Source organism: Cyanistes caeruleus, chromosome 2, assembly GCF_971803275.1.
Source record: "Cyanistes caeruleus chromosome 2, bCyaCae1.hap1.1, whole genome shotgun sequence".
NCBI classification, from domain to species: domain Eukaryota; kingdom Metazoa; phylum Chordata; class Aves; order Passeriformes; family Paridae; genus Cyanistes; species Cyanistes caeruleus.
In genome coordinates this window covers 987,175-1,007,268 of record NC_141702.1, presented here as the reverse complement: position 1 = coordinate 1,007,268, position 20,094 = coordinate 987,175, and the positions used below count along the sequence as shown (strand labels likewise).

At 52.0% G+C, this 20,094-nt stretch overlaps 1 protein-coding gene across 4 annotated transcripts; it reads right to left on the bottom strand.

Moving 5' to 3' along the window:
* Nucleotides 1-2,551: 2,551 nt before the first annotated feature.
* Nucleotides 2,552-19,092, bottom strand: LOC111927333 (interferon-induced very large GTPase 1-like). Of its 4 annotated transcripts, none has more exons than XM_086875350.1 (4): nt 18,166-19,092; nt 16,905-17,099; nt 16,100-16,437; nt 2,552-12,386 (listed from the first exon to the last, which is right to left on the bottom strand). In XM_086875350.1, exon 4 carries the CDS (start codon nt 12,382-12,384, stop codon nt 5,083-5,085), a length of 7,302 nt encoding a protein of 2,433 aa, XP_086731476.1. In that variant the 5' UTR covers nt 12,385-12,386; nt 16,100-16,437; nt 16,905-17,099; nt 18,166-19,092; the 3' UTR covers nt 2,552-5,082. The 4 variants fall into 4 exon arrangements, with proteins under 4 accessions (XP_086731476.1, XP_086731475.1, XP_086731474.1 ...); XM_086875349.1 differs by having other exon boundaries at nt 16,254-16,437; nt 18,166-18,250; XM_086875348.1 differs by lacking the exon at nt 16,905-17,099 and having other exon boundaries at nt 16,254-16,437; nt 18,166-18,322.
* Nucleotides 19,093-20,094: the final 1,002 nt, after the last annotated feature.

Genomic DNA, 20,094 nt, shown 5'->3' with positions numbered 1-20,094 from the left:
ATCAGTCTCCTCAGGTTTTGGCCCTATGCCCCTTGCTTTCTAAAAGACTATAAAATTACACCCCAAACTTACCTTCCTTTGAGATCTCCCCAGTAAACAGAAGACTGCGTCGTTGGACGGCTGAGTGGACTTGGACGTTGGTAGCTATAATCCCCTTACTCTCTTTTCTTATGCTTTGCTTTCTCCTCTTTTCCCTCTATCGCATATTAGTGCTGATGAGCACTCAATAAAATGTTTTGCTCTTTGAGTCTCTGGTTTGCTGATAACCTTTTGTACTCTACGATCAAATGAAAGAACCACATCACAAATCCCACCTTGCAGATCGTGACAGTCAGTTGCTGGTCCTGAGGGGTTTTCTCTCCCATCACCATTATCATTTACTGGTCAATTGGTTTCGGTTGAGAATTTCATGCTTCTCGTGGTAGGAGCAACAGACATTGGCTTAGGCTCACTGTCTGGTTTAGTTGCTGATTAGAGTGATTTATCTCCCTGCCCTACAGTATCTAGCACCGTGCAATAAGCATACGCTAGGGCCCAGCTTATTGCAATGAGATTTTTTATTTTAGAATCATCATGGCAATTTTCTTCCAGATGTTTCTTCTCTTTGTTTGAGTTCTGAATTTGTTCAAGTGAAAATTCCCAGGCTGGGGGATCAGGAAATTTCTGCAGGGTCTGGCTCATTCTCTCTCATTCTCTCTCATTCTCTACACTACTTGGGATTTTCTACAACGGGGTTTACTTTTGGGGTAGGGTTCTCATTGGTTCTTCTGGATATCTCAGCCCTCATTCTAGAGAAATTGAGGATGTTGGAGGTCTTTTCCAACCTTAATGATTCTATGCTTGCATGAAAGGCAGCAGGAGCTGGGCAGAGCCTGGGGTTCCTGCCTGGAAACCACTCACCCTGCTCCCCTTAGCCTGGATCATGGAATCCCAGAACTGGACATCCTGTGCCAAGGCCTGCCCACCCTCCTAGGGAACAATTCCTTCCCAATATCCCATCTAGCCCTGCCTCTGAGAGGCAGAGACCGAGATGCACAACTGGCACGTAAGAGATGCTTAGAGTGACCAACTAACACAGCAGCACACGGGTGACCCAACTCAGAGAGAAGAAACATAATGAAAAAGAGTACAAAACTGCATGAAGGGAAACACTGAAAAGAACAAGACAAGAGGGAGAGAAGCAGCAAGCAGGGACGTTGCTTCAGCAGATAGAAGAACTGAAATTGAAGACGACAAGAGCAACAAAAACTGAAAACGGAACAAGAAAATTTACGAAACCAGCAGTGGGAGCTGGAGACAGAGGGTTATTATTATTATTATTATTATTATTATTATTATTATTATTATTATTATTAACTATTATTAAGAACTATTATTAAGAACTATTATTCAGTTCTATCTATTTACTTGCTGGTGAAACATATATATTGTCTTTATGAATTGTAGCTATTAATTTTTTATAATATCCCATAGTGTAAAGGTTAATATTCCATAGGCATAGGTATAAAGGTTAATATTCCATAGGCATATATGGCATGTAAAGGTGTTACATGCAATTGTGGGTTGGAGACAGAAATCACAACTCAAATTCTCTCTTGATCATCAGACAAACAGCATGTTTTATTGTTCAGAACCTCCTTATATAGCCTGTTCTTAACTCCCAGGTCTACACAATTCATTGGCCAAGGTTTTAGCACCACTCAGCTCCCTGACCAGTGCTCTGTCTGCTTTCTGGGTTGAACATCACTGGCTGAGGTCCGTACTTGGGTCTGAATCCAACCCATCCCTGCCCCATCCAGGGATTTGTTTTATTTCTAAGCTGGTTGAATTTGAGGGTCTGATATGGCCAAATTTATTTGGCAGTTTTGAGCTAGATGCCTTGGGGACACCAGCCCAGGCCCGAGGCCATCCCCCCTTGCTGCACTGGGTCCTCTCCACTGCACCCAGCTGTGGCACTGGGTCCCCCCCAAACACTCCAGGAGCTGCACTGGGACATTCCCCACTCAGCCCAGGAGGTGACACCATGGCCAGGGTCACCTCCACTCCCAGACTGGCTCCAGGAGCCACCCAAATCCCCTCCCGGCCCAGGCGTCCCCAGTCCCTGGCACTCAGCCCTTGCAGCACACGCACACACAGCCCAGCTCTGGCTCCTGCCACTGGCTCTGGGTCAGCTGGACCAGGGCAGGGCTTGGCAGAATTTGGGCCCCTTCCCCTTCTGTCCTGCTCGTTCCCAGCTGAGCAGCTCCAGAGCACAGACCCTTGCTGGGATCAACCTTCTCAGCCCTCCCTGTGTGTGACAGGCCAGCCCTGGTTCCCAGCGCTGCCTCCCTTGGCACCTGCCACTGACATTGGTTTCCCTGGGTGTTGTGGTTTGGGGCTTCCTGCCCTCTCTGCTGTCCCTGCAGACAGTGAAGCTGCTCCTGGAGCAGAGCCCCTGAATGGAGCAGAGCCCCTGAATGGAGCAGAGCCTCTGCTGCCACACCCCAGCTCCCAGACCCTCACCCAGTGTTTGCCAGGCAGCAGGCTCAGCACAAAAGAAACAGGCACCAACTTAAGGAAGAGGTGTCATTTACTATAGTGCAAAACTGCCAGGAATCACAAAAGGATGGCAATCTCAACAAGGCACATCATCATTACTACAAAAGATTGCATACAGAGATGACACACAATACATCTCCAGTTATCCCAAGACTTTACCATCCTCCAGCTCCACACATCAGCTGGGGAGCCCCTGTCACAGTGAAGGAACGGAGAGCCCCTCTCGGTAACTGGGAATTACTGTGGGGTGTCCACCTGCAGGTAACGAGGCTTCCAACTGCACTGTGAGAGGGTCCTGTTCTTATATTGTTCAATAACCAAGCTGACATCACTTCTAGTGCAGGAACATCTCCTTTCTTTTTCCTCTTGGGTTCCTCCCAAAGCCTGGCCTGGGCTAAAGCAGGAACCAAGGGAGTTGTCTTTGATCTACCTACACACCCAAACAAGGACAGATGTCAGATTACATGGATCTTGTCCCATTTGTAAATATGGAGAGATAAATGCATGTTTCACTAATGAGCACATTCATAGATCATATTGTTAATGATGCTTCGTTAATGAGCAGATACATTTATCATATGGCTGTGAAAAATGCAATAACGCTGCAGAATTTTTAAAGTGCAGTAGGGAACAAAATCGGAGACAAAAGTCTAGTGCCGGTTGCTCCTGGCAAACAGCAAAAGAAAACACGAGTAGTCACTGATATTGTTATCTTTATACTAATAACTTACTGAGGAACATGCATATTCATAAAGTCTATACATTATTTACACTTTCTTGTGAAAAGTTTGATGTTACAGAAATTCTTCTGTTTGGTTTCTTCATACTCTACTTTATCTACATGACATTCTGTGTGCCAAATTAATATATTTTATTCATTCTTGTGTCTCCATCATGGTCTTTAACGTCCTCTATTAAGGGTTTAGTATGTCCACTTCAGATTTAACACAGTATTTTCTAATTGCCCTCTTGTGCTCTGATTTGTGTCACGGTTATCACCTGGAAAATTTAGTCTGCAGAGAAGGGGGAGCAACATGATTGCCTTACACTATTTCTTTTGGTTACACAGAGGTATTCTAACACCCAGTGTTTATTTAAGGCCTATAATACCGTGTATTCACCACACTACTGTCTCTATAAGATATGCAACACATATTTAAACTTGTAGATTACATTATATTAACAGCTAAATAAAGGTATATATGAAACTATTTTCTAAATATTGTGTACAATGCAGAAACTAATATATATATACAAAACCCAGTATCATATTGCAGTCTTTTTTTAACATAGCTAATAATGCTTCCCTAATGAGTGGATACACATCACTTTTGGTGGAAAGGTTCATCCACTGGGCAGCTTTGGCTCAGGGCCTAACGTTCAGGCCTAAGGCAGGGCCCATTGTTCAGGCCTCAGTAATTCACCCAGTGCCACCCCCTGTCCCCTGCCTGTCTCGAGTCACCCCCAGCTGTGGCTGCCCTGAACACAAAGGGGACACAGAGCAGGGAGGTCCAAATCAACTCCTTTATTAGCAGAGCCTGCAGGGCATGAGGCTGAAGCAGCCCTTCAGCCAGCTCTCCAGCAGGGCTTGGCCCTCGCATTGCCAGCGGGGCTGCAGCACCTGCACAGCAAAAGCCTCCATACCTGCCTGGGCCAGAGCCAGCTGGTGCCACCTTCTCCAGAGCACGGCTCCAGTGCCACCAGCCTGCCTGGACAGCACCAGCACTGCCCCAAGGGCTGCTGTGGAAGGTGCTGGCAGGCAGGATTCTCCACATGGGGCATTCCCAAGGCTTTTGTTCAGCAGTGAGGCCAAGGGCAGGAGCAGCTCCTTGCAGGCCTGAGGGCTGCAGGGAAGGGCAGCAGCCCCAGGCACCTGAGCAGGAGCGGCTGCCCTGGACAGAGACACAGCACCTCCGAGACTGGGAGTGAAAGCACTGCCTGAGCCCCAGGGCCATCGTGTCCCTGCTTTCCTGAGCCTGGAGACACAACAGCTCCTGCTGGGAGAAGGGCCTCAGTTGATCCAGGAGGCTTCAGTGAGGGAGGGAAGGATGACACCCAAAAATCAAGCAGCCCAGCTTGCAGCCAGCGTGGAGCTGACCTCAGGTCCTGCAGCTCTTTCTCCGAGCAGGACACCTCCTTGCTGCAGGAAAACTGCCTTGGGGGCACTGTCTCTTCCTGTGTCACAGCACCTGACCCAAGGGGTGCTCTGAGTGCTGCCTCTGCCCTTGCCCTGGCCCTCAGGCTCAGGCTTGGCCATGAGGCCGATCGCTGCATGGAGTGGCTTTGGTTTAGCTCTAGGACAAAGCAGAGGGAAATGTTTATGGCAAGAAGGCAAGAGGATTCTGGCTTTCTCATCAAGCAAGGGAGTTCCTGAGCAACGGCCACAGTAACACTCCTTATTTCACCAAACCTGGGAGCAGTTGGATACCATTCTCTTCATTAGGCTTGAGAACATCATCATTGTAACTGAATTTGTGGAGAGCCTGGTACAAAGTTCTCCTGAACTGCAAAGCCCTTGTGGTTCTTCCTTCGCATGGATGTGCCCTAATGCCTGTCCAGCTCGGCCAGTGCTTCCTGCTTGGTAATTCTCTGCCATGCCTCAGGAATTTTTCCTCTGCCCTGAAATTTACCATTGTACAAAGCTTCCAGCTGTGTCCTGAAATGAGACACAAACCATTTCCAGTACGCCTGCATAGATGAATCAGGAAGAATGTTCCAACTGGAGAAAGGAGGTCCTGCATTACGATATAATTTGTAACGGACACATGGGCGGCCACAAAAATTGAATTCACAGTCACTTGCAACAAGGCTGGAACAAATATCAATGTTCAGTTCTTGTGTATCATAATCAGCACCATGTAATGCCTGTACCCGCCATGTGGTTCCCATCAAAGCTTCTGGGCGATGGAAGACCAGCTGATGGTCTCCATCATGTCCCTGCATGGTGTTTGTGCAGACAGCCCCACAAAAGGGACACTGCTCCCAGCACCCCGAAAACTGCTCCACCAGGATGGTGTGAGGCTGTGTTGCAAACGAGCTCATATCAGCACCAGCAAATTCTTTCCTGAGCCTGTCCCTCAGGTCATCCAGAGCTTCTGCCATGGCACTGCTCAGGAACTCAGTATCTTTGACCTCTTGGTGCTCGATGCCCTTCAGGTCACTTCTGGGCAAGTTGATCACTTCTGTCAGTTCCCTGCAAAATTCATCCAGCCAAAGAGAGACTTTGCCCTCTCCGTCTTTTCTGTCTTTGACAATTTGGGTTGATAAAGAAACAGCTGACAGGATGTTTCGATAGAGAAGATTAAGGGAGCAATCTAAAAAGTTCTCCAGTCTCCCACTCTTACCTAAACAGTAACTCTTAACTTGTGTTTCAATGTATTTCTGAAAAAATTCCTTTGGGAAATTAAGGTAATCCTTGAAATACTCAAAATTTTCTTGTTCTGCCAGGTATCTCAGGATGCAAACTTCCAGATTGGCTCTGTTGCCCCTGAAATCTGGGAATTTGCCCTGCATGTCCTCAGCGATGGCTTTAGACGTCCTCTCATAGACCGCCCGGCGAAGAGCCGCTTCAATCTTGTCACAAAGGAAAACAGCAAAAGTTGTGATTGAAGTGGCTCCTTGGCAGGACATCTGGAAACATTGGAAGAACTCTTCTCTCTTGCTGCTCAGGTACACAACTGGGTCATTTGCCTTTTGGAATGCTTCGTGCATGGCTTTAAACCTTTCCCCTGCCATTTTGCACAGATACAGAGACAAAGCTATGCTGTACTCTCTGTTAAAAGTACATTCGGCATGGCTGGGGACAGAGTTCACACCGTTCTGTACTTCATTGAGTATTTCATGGATAAAATTTCGACTGTAATCCCGTTTCTCCTGTTCCTTCTTATCAATGTTTGCCTTGACACACGCTATGATGTTGTCTGTGATGTGCTGCAAGTTGATAGCATTATCACTGGAAAGGCTCCTGGGATCTGAGATAAAGCAAAAATGCTCATTTTTCATGACATGTTTCTCTAAGTCAAAAGAAAATCCACTGCTTTTGGGAAATGACATGATCCGTGCATGGAAACCTGGCTCCTTAAAGTGCTCTAGAAGGACTTCTTCAATGTCTGCATCAATATTCACCTGTTCCTGAGGACGAGCAGCACTGGAGACATCGGCAATCCACTTGTTCCAGACAAGAGTGAAGTTGTCCCTCAGTTCGCTCTCACTCAAGCTCTTCCCTTTCAGAGTCACAGCCAGCTCCCTACTCCTTCTCAGCAGCTCATCTTCATATTCCAACTTCCTTGCATCCAGTTTCCTCTGCTCCTTCTGTAGCTCTATAAGACTCTCACATTTCTTCTTTGTTTCATGGAGAAGAGTCTCTTTTAGTTCTTTCAGCTTCAGCTCTGTGCCTGATTTCCACTGGATCAGTGTCTCATGGTCTTTGTCTTCACTGAAATACTTCTCCACTTCTTTCTCAATGGCATCACTTGTCTCTTGCACCAGCTTTTCAAGGTGCTCTCTGGTGACATTCTGCAAGTCCCCATTCCGAATTCGATTGTCCAGTCTCATCTGTATGTCTAAGATGTGACTCCTCAGCTTCCAGGTCCACCGACTAAAGGCACTTTCCAGTTTCCTGTACACAGCAATCTCCAGGGAATTCTTGAAGCTGAAAACAAAGTTTTCATTCAGCAAAGCATTCCAGAGGTCACCAATACGATCTTTCAGGCTCGAGAACCTCAAAATGCTGCGCTGCGACATCTTCTTGGCAGCCTGGAGGATTTTGCTCTTTAGTTGCTGGACATTCTGGCTGTAGGTGGGGTTGGGTGGTGCCATTGGGGGGTTTCCTTCCCACAGGTGAGCAAAGTAGTGAATGTGGGTGTTCACATCAAAGCCAATGACATCACTGAAGGAGGAGATGTCACAGAATTCCTGCTGAGCAGCTATAACGGTCATTTCATCCAGCTTTTCTTTCAAACGCCTTTGGCCTTCCATGTTCTGCTCCTTGGCAGTTGCTTCTCCCACATTTTGGTGGACAAAGAGGCAGCTGGGGGAAAGATTGACTTTCTTCATCCTCAGGAAAGCCTGCACAGCGATCTGGAGAACATCTTGCATTTCCGATGGGTTCTCTCCAAACACATTGATCACAGTCATGTTGCCAACACCAATGACAAAGGTGGCCAGCTCATTGTCATGGTTCAGGGACTGTTTATTGGCTATCTCAATAGCACGGAGCCCCTCGGTGTCAACCACCAGCACAAAATCAAAGCCCAAGTCTTGCTGCAGCTCCTCGCCCACTGGGATGAGCTGCATGAAGGCTCCGCGGGTGCATCTCCCCGCGCTGACGCTGAACTGCAGACCAAACATGGCATTCAGCAGGGTGGACTTGCCTGTGCTCTGGATGCCCAGCACGGAGAGCACAAACACTCGTTTGTCCCCCAGCCTCTCCATTAAGCTGTCAAAGATGGCTCCCACCCAGCGCAAGGGCAGGTAAGAAGCGTCCCCATCCATCAGCTCCACAGGGTAACCCAAAACCATCAGTTCTGCTGCAATTTCTGGCAGTTTAACATAAAGCTCATCCTTGGGGTTCATTAATTGCAGAGCTTCATAAATCTGCCCTACCTCTCTCAGAAGGTGCTCTAGGCCGATGGATGAATTATTGATTTCATCAGAGATGGTATCCAGCTGATTCAGCAACTGATTTTTCTTTCCTGTTGAGATTTCAGTCCATACCTCTTCTCTTCTCAGTTTTTCAAGGCGACCACAGGACAGCTCATCCATGAAGACCTTCATCCACTGCAGGAAATATTTCTTGGTATCTGCTGGCTGGCCCTCAAGAAAGACAAGGAATGACTTCATCAGTGGGTTGAGGGGGAAAGCTTGCTCAAGTTGCTTTCTTCTTAGTGCTTTCTTCTCTTTTTCAATTTGGCTGCGATGATGCTCAATGCTCTTGTTCCCCTTCTCCTGCAAGCGAGTGAGTTCTTTGTCCTTTTTGCACCACTGGTACCACAGTTTTCCTTGAAGCGGCAGCAGCTGGGATTTGATCTCTGATAGCTTCTCTTTCTTCAGAAGCTCCACCAGCTCCTTTGCCTTTGCTTTGGCTGCCACACACCCGGGTTGATCTGCATCCACTATGAATCCTTGCTGGCGAGCTTTGTCCGCACAGGCGTCCAGGCTGAAACGTGTATTAGATCCTGCCAGGAGATTCCCAATTGTTTTGCTCAGCTGGATCACCAGTTCTGCTTCGTTTCTGTTCCTGATCCCGATTTTTATTTTTGTACATGATCGTCCAGGTGCAACATTCTCTTTTTCTGTGAGAAGACAAACCAAAGGCCTTTGTGACTGCCACAGGTCCTGCAGAAGCTTTTTCCCTGTGCTGTCCATGTGCTTTGAATCGGACACCAGAGCCACGTTGACAGCAGATATCTCCTGCAGGAACTGCAGCTGTGCTCCGTGAATCCTGGCATCTCCATGCAGGTTGCAGAAAGCCACACAGCGCTCAAAGGTGTCATCGGGGCTTCCACAGGGGCAGTACCAAGCGATCTCCACCACCCCTTCCATCAGCAAACGCTCCCTGGTGCTGCCTCTGCAGTGGCGGTGGAAGAAAGTGTTGTGTTTGCGTTCGCTCAGCAGAGCATTCAGGAGCTGAGACTTGGAAGAGGAGGCCGAGCTGCCAATGCGGATGAAGGACACGATGGGTGCGTGTGTCTGAAAGATGAGTTTGTTGTTGCAACTCTTTGTTTGGACCTGCTCTCCTGACTTCTCAACATCTTTCCAGCTCCTTTGGATTTGGCTGAGGGCGTAGAGCGGGAACTCGATGCGTGAAGTGCACGGGTTGGGCACCAGCAGAGGCAGCGCCAGTTGGCAGAAGGCCAGCTTGGTTGCAAGGGTTTGTCTCAGGAAGTCATCAGCGCAGTGGAAAATGGCCATCTGTAGGTCCATGGGGTGCACATGGCTGTCCCTGCTCACACATTCAGGGGCTGCTTCGTCCAAATCATCAAGAAAGTTATCAAAGGAATCTGACAGTTCATCCTCTTCTTTTGTAGTTACTGGCACAGATGCAAGGCCAGGGATGCTCTCATCCCAGCAAGTCAGGTACCTCACCTTGTGGTAATCCACAGTTAACAGCTTTTGCAGGAAGTAACCTGGCAGCTCCGTGTCCTGGCTGGGCTGGCTGTCCTGCAGACATGACCTGCAGATGGTGTGGAAATCTCCCAACCCCATTCTTCTTGGATAGTGACTTTCCAGTCCCAGGCGCTTGAGCAGCTGGAGGAACTCCTGCTTTGGAACGGCTTCATTTGCTTTGGATTGGCTGCTGTCTGAGGTGGTTTGAGAGTGGCTAGGGTGTTCAGATGTTGGAAAAGTGTCTTTCAGGTCTCTGATTATGTTCTGCATCCTCTCTTCATCCCTGTTGTCATCCAAGCACCCACTGATCAAGGAATGCAAGTCCTGTTCCAGCCTCTCCCAGTCTTCACTGTGCTTTTGGAGCAGATTCTTTATCCGTGTGGACCACAAGCCTTTCATGTGATCTTCCATGAAAATTAAACGCTCCCTCTTCTGCTCAGGGGACAGCCCTTGACTTTCTGGTGTCACAGTCAGACCCTTCAGCAGAAGAGAGGCCTCAGCTCTGTCAGCATCCTGCTCCTTCAGGTTCACGTACTCCTTGTGTGCCGCTTCCATTTCCTTGGCCATGTACTCAATTTCTGGGTGTCCAAGGAGGTGCTGAAAAGTGCTGCTTTCCACCTGGTACCCTGTGCTGCTCACAATCAAGAGCACCAACAGTTCCATATCCTTCTGAGCCTTTTCCTGGAGACACTGGAGTAATGAATAAATGGCGAGGCTGCTGGTCTGGGTCGCTACTCGCTTTGCTTCATGAATGGCGGAAGCAGAGCTTCCTGGTGCGTAAGAGACAGCATGGATGTGCTCTTTCATTTGCTGCAGTGTTTTGATGAGGTCTTCAAGCTCAGAGACTTTGGGAGATTTGGGAAGTGGGTGCTCCGTCTGGAAGATCCATTGCATAATGAAGGAAGCCTCAGGGAAGTCCTTGACAGAGTAGATATGTGGAGTCAGGAGGCTTTTCAATATTACCTTGATAAAGGTGGTGTTTTCTGGAGGTGACTCCTGGCAACTCCGCACGGTGTTCACCAGGAAGTCCTGCAGGGCTTTGTCTGACAGGCACACGTTGATCCACACACTGGGGTTCCTGGTTTTTGCATTCAGATCATCTTTTAGCTCCATCAGCATGAGAAGCTTCCTTTCATCCACCGGCACCTCCCAGGCCTTCAGAGTCCTCATGAATTCTCTGGCCTCTTGCACTGCACTGCCCAGTTCCTCTCCAAAAATGCTGCCAATGCTCAGATTCGTCAGCGCTTTGTATGCAGCCCTGAGGGCTCTGCTCATCTGACCCACAGACTTAAAATCCCTGCTGTGATTGTACAGGATGATGTCCCACACTGGGATCAGCTCAAACCCACGGTCAATAACGCACCACGTTGTGTTATCAGACACGAGCCCCGTTCTCCACTGATGAAGAGAAGCGGTGTCTGGTGGGCCCCCTGTGTTGACCACGTAGAGCTGAATCGCTGTATGGGAACCCTCTCCAGCTCTTCCCAGGAAAGAAGCCTTTGAGCTGGATTTAGAAACATCCAGGGCCCCCGCAGCACTTGCCAGGAAGCCACCCCAGCTGGCCCTGACAAAGCTGTTCAGAGCTTCAGACGTTTGTCGCTTCATCTCTTCCCTCTGCTCCTCTCGGAATCCCTCCGTAGACGCCTTCCACCAGAATATCCCCCCAAAGTGGAGGGGACCCTGGTTTACATGGGACCCAAACCTGCTGAAGAACCTCTCACACATGCTATTCAGCAAGGTGGGGTTGTCTTCTTCCTGAGTGGAGCTCAAAAGTGGCTCTATCTTTTTCAGCTTCTTCAGAGCCTCATCCGAGAGGCAAAGCTGATGCATTTGGAAGTAGCAGGAGGCCAGAGGGAGGTACTGGTACCTGGTGCTGCAAAAGTAGCTCTGCTCAGAGCGGGACTGGTGGCTGTCCTGTGACTGCGAGGAGCTGCTGCCATCTACACCTGCTCCCAGATTAATTCCCCAGAACTTGAATTTAGTAGAAACACTCATGCTGAACCCCAGCTGCTCCATGGACTTGGTGAAAGAGAATTCTGCTGCAGAGGAGGAGAAGTCCTTCCTCTCAAGGAGCGATCTTTGCTCTGGACCGGTGAGCTGGAATCCCTCAGGAACCCTGAGGAGCTGATCTCGCTTTGCCAGCGCATCTCCAGGTCTGCTGGTTCTGTAGATGCCCTGCAGGGCCAGTCCCCCTGACGCCCGCCTCAGCACCTCTGTATCAGGGATGTTCTCTCTCTTGCCTGCTGACAACTCCTGCTTCTCCAGCTGCTTCTGGATGCTCTCCAGCATATCCGCCAAGGGTTTCTTTGGTGCTGGCCAGAACTCTTTGGGAATCTCCATGGCTTGCCACACAGTCTCTGCTTTCTCCCTCAGAGCATCCTGGCTTTGGCTGCGGCTGTTGAGCATTTCTGTCAGATCATTCAGGGCTTCTTTGGCCAATTCTTGTTTCTCCTTTCTCTTCTCCAAGTGCTCCTTCTGCACATCTTTACTGGTTCTTTTGTCATCTCTTATTTTCAGGAGTTTCTGGAGTGCCTTCTTCTCCCAGGGGTGCCTTACCTCACACTCCAGCTTGAGGTAATCTTCGTACACCAGATGTTGCAGGGCTTCTCTGCACTCAATTCCCAGGATCTGCGACACTTTGGGCAGCCAGTATCCAGCATCCAGCCCTTCATCCTGAAATACCTTTGCCAGGAGCTTTGCCTTTGTATCCCCCTCCTGTGTGTCCTCCTGCGAAGCCATGGCTGTGGAAGAAGAAAAGAGACTTTCCCTAAGGTGCAGGCAGAGGCCCCAGCCTCTGGCAGAGGCTCTGCAGCAGCTGTGGCCATGGGGATTGCTCCCACCCGGCTGCTGGAGCCAGGCCTGGGTTGGCACAAGAGCCAGGGTCCCCTTCCCAGCACACTGGATGTGCCTGTGGCTTTCCTTTGTGCAGGATCAACCCTGAAGCTCAGTCTTTATCCCAGACACAAAGCAGACAGACAGAGACACAAACACAGACACAGAGACAGAGAGACACACACACAGAACCAGAAACACGGGCACAGAGACACACACACAGACACAGAGACACACACACACAGGCAGACAGAGAGACACATAGAGACGAAAACACAAACACACACACAGAAACAGACACACGCACAGGCATACACACAGAGACACTCTTAGACACACACACAGGCACACACATAGACTCTTACACACACATGTATGTTCAGCCACACAACCTGCCCTGGACAAGCTGCTGCCTTCACCATTGCCCACATCCTCCCAGCAGAACCCCTCACGACACAAGAGCAGACAGCAAGGAGCACTCCTGTCTCCCTCAAGCACTGGCACAGCCCCTCTGCCCATCCACCACCCCTACCTGCATCCTGCATCCTCTGCCCAGTCCCACGGCTGCCCTGCTCACTGTCTGGCCCAGCCTGCTGCTCCCAGCACCCGGAGGCAGCGCTCACACGCTCCCCCCAGGGCACCCCACACTCCCCAGACACACTCCCCCAACTCCTCACATGCCCCCACGCCCGGCACGGCCACACGGGCTCTGAGCTGTGCTCCTGCTCCAGCTGCCAGTGCAGCCCCTCCTCACCCCACTCATGCTTCTTCCCAGGAGCTGCTTCCCTGCACACTCGGGACCCACCCCAAATCAGGGGGAAAATCCACCTTGTCCCTGCCCACAGCTGTGCCTGGGGTATCCTGGTGGCCCTTCAAGGGGGACTGGAGATTTTGGTTGCCAACTTGGACAGGTGCCCTCCGCGATCTCTTGCTCATTACCACAGAGGGTCTCTCCAGCCCAGCACCCATTGGCGGTCATCTCACCCACATGGCCACTGAACTTCAAATCTCTGGTGACAGGAGGAAAAGTGTCAGCAAACCTTCAACCCTGGCCTTGAGGGGAGCAGGCTTCAGGCTGCTCAGGGGTGAATTACAGAGGGCCCCTGGGAAGTGGCTCTGGAAGGTGCTGGGGTCCTGCCTTGGGGATGGTTATTACCCAGAGCCAGTTCAGTTTTGGTTTGTGTCGGGAGCTGCAGCCCAGCGGCGCGGGCTCGGCAGGGACACAAGGCTGGCTTCGTCTTTCTGATTTTGGTTGTTTTCTGCCCTTGGTGTATATAGATACACTCTAGGAAATTCCTATTGTTCCCTTTCCCCTAGCTTTGCATGAAAGCCCCATAAATTTAAAGTTAAAATAATATGGAGAGAAGAGGGTCGTATTCTCCATTCCAGGGTGGTCTCCGCCTTCCTTGGCAGACACCTGTCTTTTAAACCAGGTCCATCACTGCTGGTCACTTTTGATTGAAAACCCCCCAAAGGACCAGGCAGTCACGAGTCACTGCCACTACGGACTCAGGAGGGAAAGTCCAGCACCCAACCCTAAATTTCCTTTCACAGCACATTAACCAATGGACTTAGTTAAGGAGAGGCAGTTAATTTGTGCTTTTTGGATTTCAGTAAAGCTTTCGATCCTGCTTCTCGCAGGACCCTGGTGTGTCCCTCCCAACTCAGGCCATTCCATCATTCCATGATTCTCACCCTAACAGACCTTGCCCTTTCACTGGATACCTGTGTAAAGAGCAAAATGTGATGTCATGATCTGTCTACAAAGATGTTAACCCACTTGAATGTTGTCTCCTTTGTTAAGGTGCCTCCTTTGTTAAATACCTTATGCCCGATGTTGTTGTGACAGCCTTCTTTGTTAAATGCCACCTTACCTTGTCTTGCCTCTGCTGCTCCTGGCACCCCCTAATGGCAACTGATGACACCAGCCAGTATGTAAATGAGTGAACTCCCATGGGGGTTTGCACCCAGGGGAAGTGGAATTAACATCTAAAGATCCCCAGAGCCATGGCTCAAACTGAACTTTAAACGACATCGAGGAGTAAGGGACAATGTTGAGCCACTTACAGATGTTCCAGGCCTCGCTGCCATAAGTAAACCAACACTCTCTATGCATGGCTACCCTAGATTTTCAACGAACCCCAGGACTCTTGTGAGGATGTAAGCCCCAGCTCTGCTGTGTGGCAAAGCTGAGCACCTCCTCCTCTGTGTCATCTACCTGGAGCAGTGGTGGTGTGCGCAACCCCCCTCGGTCCCCAGCTAGAGCTGACCTCAATAAAGGCATTAAAAAGGAGCCGGTCTCCTTGCCTGTTCTTTTCCACTGGGGGCTCGTCCGGGACTGCCACGCCTGAAGAGGCCCAGAGAGGGGATGGCTGCCCACCCTTGGGACGCCCAGCCTCCAGGGACAGCTGGCTTCACCGGACCTTAGGTCAGCCTAGGACCAGCGATGCAGAGGAGCACCGGGTTCAGTAAGTGACTGGTGGCGGGAGAAGGAGGCAAACGGATGGTGTGTGAGTGAGACGGGGGCCTGCAGCTTGGACTCCTGGAGCAAGTGAGGACCACCTAGTCCTGCGGTTCTGGACTCTTGCGAGGGGGCCAGCTGGGAACAGGGAGAAATGAAAGGAACAGTGAACCAAGTGTTTCCTGGGGGATAGTGGCCCCGCTTTGGGCATATGGAGGAAACCAAAGTGTAAGGGATATGCAAGGGGTAGGCCCCCCTAGGGCTAGGCGGACTGGACTGCTCTGGGCGTGTGGAGGGCCTAGGTGTGGTGTGGGTCACGCGCATACCAGGTTGCCATTGGGAGTCTGCAGGCCCTACCGGTACCGAGTGCCCAGGAAGACCCCTGCTTCTCAGGATGAGGCCAGATGTACTGAGATATGGTGGCTGTAGCAGTCCAGTCCCGAGGAGGGAGACTGTAACCTACTACCTAGAGCACAGGAATAGGGAGTCCGGGAGGGCAAGGCGATAATCATACAAACTGTACACACATCCCTTACGCTAAAGCCATTTCATGGTGGGAGGAGTGGCTAGGAGGCAAGGGGAAATAGTCCCACCAACACATGCGTGCATCCCTTGAGCTGAAGCTATTTCCTCTGGGGAAGGGATAGCCAGGGAGCAGAGGGGCAGGAGGTTTGGCTGCAGGTCAACCTTGCTGGAATCACTTTTTTGATGGCACTAGGGACAGGATGGTTCTAACCTGGGAGGAGGCTAGTCAGGTAAGGTCCTGAGGACCCATGGATGTGCTCTCAACTAAATCAACATTTGAAGGCTCTAGAAGACTTTGATTTAGAACAACTATCTGATGTGGCTTGTTGGTGCAGGGACACGACAGAAGGTGGTGATGCTGTAAGGATTTGTAAACTACAGTCGATCCTGCTTCTCCCAGGACCCTGGTGTGTCCCTTCCAACTCAGGCCATTCCATCATTCCATGATTCTCACCCTAAATGACCAGGCCTTTTCACTGGAAACCTGCCTTTCAGCCTTTGCGGGTTTTGACACTGTCACATAATCCTGAAAACTCTCCCAGTCTCAGTTCACTTGGATACTCTAGCGATTTATTCACTGCAAAAAATTCTTCTGACCATTCAGCTTCTGTCCCACCAAGGCCACAATTCCCTTACCAGCACAGGTATTGATCTCAGGGGCTTGGACTCGGGGGTAGATCCAAGGGCACCTGCAGCCTTCCAGAGCCTTCAGGGGCAGCTTTCCCTGGGGAGTTCCTGCCGATTTGGGCAATCTGTGCAAGGCCTGTGGGCTCTGATTCCCCTCACCCACCTCTCAGCAGATGCTCCCCTTGCTCCCAGCCTTGGCTTCCCAGCAGACACCGGCAGCCGAGGGCCCCAGCTCAGGGGACACAGCACAGCACAGCAGCAGGCCTGGGGCACATGGTGGGGTGTGGAGAAGGTGATGGGAAGCCCTGGAGAACTCAGGAGGAATCAGGAAGGAAAGGCCTGAAATCCTAGAGGAGAAGAGCAGACAGTCAGGAGAAGGCAAGCCATGAGCACAGAGGATTCATTCCAGGGAGCACTGGAGGCCAACCCTTCTCCTCCACTGGACACTGCCCAGGCAGCAAAGACTCCTCAGGGCTCTTGTGGGGAGGTGAGCAGAGCAGGCTTTCACCTGGGACCTACATCCATGCTCCCCCACCAGAAGGAAGCTGGAGCAAAGCCCCTGAAGCTCAACAAGGCCAAGTGCAGGTGCTGCCCCTGGGTGCAGGCAATTCCAGGCACAGACACGAGCTGGGAAGAGAATGGATTGAGAGCAGCCCTGAGGAGAAGGACTGGTGGGCGCTGCTGGGTGAGAGGCTGTCCAGGGAACATCTGTGCTCTCAGGCAGCACACAAGCTGTGGAGGGGGCAGAGCCAGGGGAACAGCACTGACAGTGGGGCAGCACGGGCCCTGTCCCACCACTGCCCACATCACGCACCTGCTGCTGGGGGGAAGCTCAGGACCCCGGAGAGGGGGGAGAAGCAGCGCTGGGCTTGGGTCCCACCAAGCACTGAGCCCCCAGCAGGAGCCCGTGCACTCCCACCAGCAGGATGGGGACACGATGGAGAAGGCAGAAGCAGGAAAAGCATCTGGCTCGAGATAAGGGCAGTTCAGCAGCAGAGGAAAGCTTGGCCTGCAGACAAAGCACAGGAGAAACTTTAGACACCAATTGTTTGCTTTGGGCACATGTCCAGCTGCTCCCTGCGCAGCAGAGCCTCAGGGCAGGACAGTTGCTCAGGAAGGGAGCTGATGCCTCAGGGTCACTGCTGAAGCTCGTCCACTCGGGCCACTTGTCCCAGCCCTGTCCCCTCCCAAATTCTCTCCCACCAGAGCACTGCCAGCGTGGTTCAGTCTCAGGAGCCAGAGGCTGCCCTGGACAACAATAACTCCAGCCCTGAAGCCGCCCCCAGGCACCCTTGGCAGTCCCTGCACGGTTTCCCATTGCTGCAGGAATAGGAAAAAGGCCCATGCGACTGTGTCCGTGCCCAGAGAGAGGCACTGAGCACATTCAGGACAGAACTCGGGATCGAGCTCCTCCTTGGAAGCAAACGAGGGAAGCAGCAAGGCTGGCAGCAGGAGCGGCCATGGGAATGCGTGCAGCCGTTTCACAGCACAGCCCCCGAGAGTGTTTTCCCCAGCCGTGTCGCAGGGAAAGAAAGGGGCTCTGGGAACAGCGCTCCCTTGGTGGGGCTGGCCCAGAGCCCAGAGCGCTCTGCGCGGTGACGCTCCGACTGGAAGAGAGGAGAATGCCACCCGGCCTGCATGGGGAGCAAAAGGAAGAACTGAGCCCCTGCGCTTGGGGACAGGGCAGCAGGAGCCGTGCCTGCCGCTCATCCCCACGGAGCTGCCCAGCGGCCGAAGGAGCGGCTCGGGGCCAGCACTGCCCCCGGCATCAGTGCCACGGCTCCTGCCCTCCGGGGGGCACAGCAGCCATCCGGCGCCACCTCTGAGCCCGGCCCCCTCGCAGCTCAGCCCCGCAGCGCACACGGCTCCCCCGAGCCCCCCAAAGCGGCTGCAGCAGCGGCGGCTTCCTGCAGCCCCCGGAGGACCGGACACCGCCCGCCCGCTGCCCTCCCAGCGCTCTTCCCCTGCCCTGCCATCTCCCCGGCCGTGCCAAAACACCGCAACAGGAGCCACGAGAGCAACAAGATCCCGCTCCCCGCTGCTCCCGGCCGCACAGCTCCTCCCCAGGACCCTACCTTCTCTCCTTCTCCCTCCGAGCCCCGCAGCTCCCGGGATGCCAGAAGCCGAACCCAGCCCCACTTTAAGCAGCCCCGGCTCTCCGGTGGGTGCGGCTTCCTCTTCTAGAGGCAGTGGGGCAATTCCAGGAAATCAGGCTTCTGACAAGTGTGAAAACGAAACAACTCTTTTGGAGTCCGATTATTTGAGTTCGAGCCCGATTTCCTCACCAGCCGTGGTTTGAGCTGCTTCTCAGAGAACTCTCAGCTCTTTGCACAGACCTTTTGACTGCTGTGCTGGTACCTGGAGGGCAGGTGAGGCTCTCAGCCCTTCCTGGGGCTGGTGCTCCATCAGGAAAAGGAGCAGGGGGAGCAGAGCACCACTCTCGGGGATGAATTTATGCAGAAATTCATCCTCCATAACTTTCTCTCCTGTTTCATCATCTATCAGTTTGCTTCAGCAGTGATAAAAGTGCAGTGATTGTGGTGGTGCGTTCCCCCACTTCCCTCCTTTCCAGGCTGCAGTGTGAGCTCAGAAAATGCCTCTTAGGCCCTGGAAACAGCACCTAGGCTCAGCTCTTCCTGAGCTTGTCAGAAACACTCTCTGCTCCCAGGGGCTGCTAACAAGCTCCTGCTTTTCTTAGGACCCGCCTTGGAAATATTCCTCTGGCCTGAATGGCAAAGCATCCCTGTTCTCACACTTTCAGAGAAAATGCCGACCCAGACTCTGGCCAGGTGAAACACTCTCATGCCTGAAGCCTGCTCTCTTGCAGTCCTAAATGAGACCCTTCTGAGCTGTCCCAAAACCACGGTGGGCTGTGACCAGCCTGCTCCCAGCCCCACAGCTCATCCCCATGGCCCCACCTTCTCCCTCCATGCCCCACAGCTCCCGGGCTGGGAGAAGTCCAGCACAGCCCCCCCAGCCCCGGCTCTTTCAGAGGGAGATGCTTCCTCTTTTCGGGGGGCCGTGGGGCAGCAACTGCTCTTTTCTTGTAAGTCATATGTTTTCCTGCAGCAGTGTGAAAGTGAAGCTGCTGCTGCCTGGTTTGGGCTGAAAAAGCTTTTTTGTGAGAGGTGGAACTTGAGGATGTTCGAGGTCTTTTCCAACCTTAATGATTCTATGCTTCCATGAAAGGCAGCAGGAGCTGGGCAGAGCCTGGGGCTCCTGCCTGGAGACCACCAGCCCTGCTCCCCTTAGCCTGGATCATGCAATCCCAGAACTGGACATCCTGTGCCAAGGCCTGCCCACCCTCCTAGGGAACAATTCCTTCCCAATATCCCATCCAGCCCTGTCCTCTGGCTGTGGGAAGCCTTTCCCTGTGTCCTGTCCCTCCAGCCCTCGTTCCCAGTCCCTCTCCAGCACTCCTGGAACCCCTTCAGGCCCTGGAAGGGGCTCTCAGGTTTCCCTGGCTCCTTCTCCAGGTGAACACTCCCAGCTCTGAGGAGAGGAAGGATGGGAGGAGATGCCTGTTGGTGCCATCCCATCAGCTCTGTGCTCTGAACAACCCAGGGACCCCAGAGACAACCTCAGGAGCCCTCAGCCCCTGAGCTCGTGCAGGCCGGGGAGATTCCCCGGGCTGGAGCAAGGCCAGAAGAAGGAAGATGAGAAACAGGGACCCTCAGCACAGCTCCTGCAGCCAGAGCCATCCTGGCAAACCCACAGAGGATCCATTAATAATACCTAGGGGACAAGAAGGTCAAGTCCCTGGGCTCAGGGGAATAGACTGTGAGAAATCAGGAACGGGGCTGTGGCTGAGCTCATCCCTAATGGGCTGCAGCTGTGTAAGACAGGGGACCATCGTTAAAGGAAAAGGAGCACAGAATGCTGAGGGGCACTGACCAGTAACAAAAGGGTGAAAGGGCACACAGGTGTTATGCAAAAGGAAAAGGTTATAAAAGGTTATGCCAGGGAACAATAGAGTGCTGATGCTTGAAACCATTTGTGGTGTT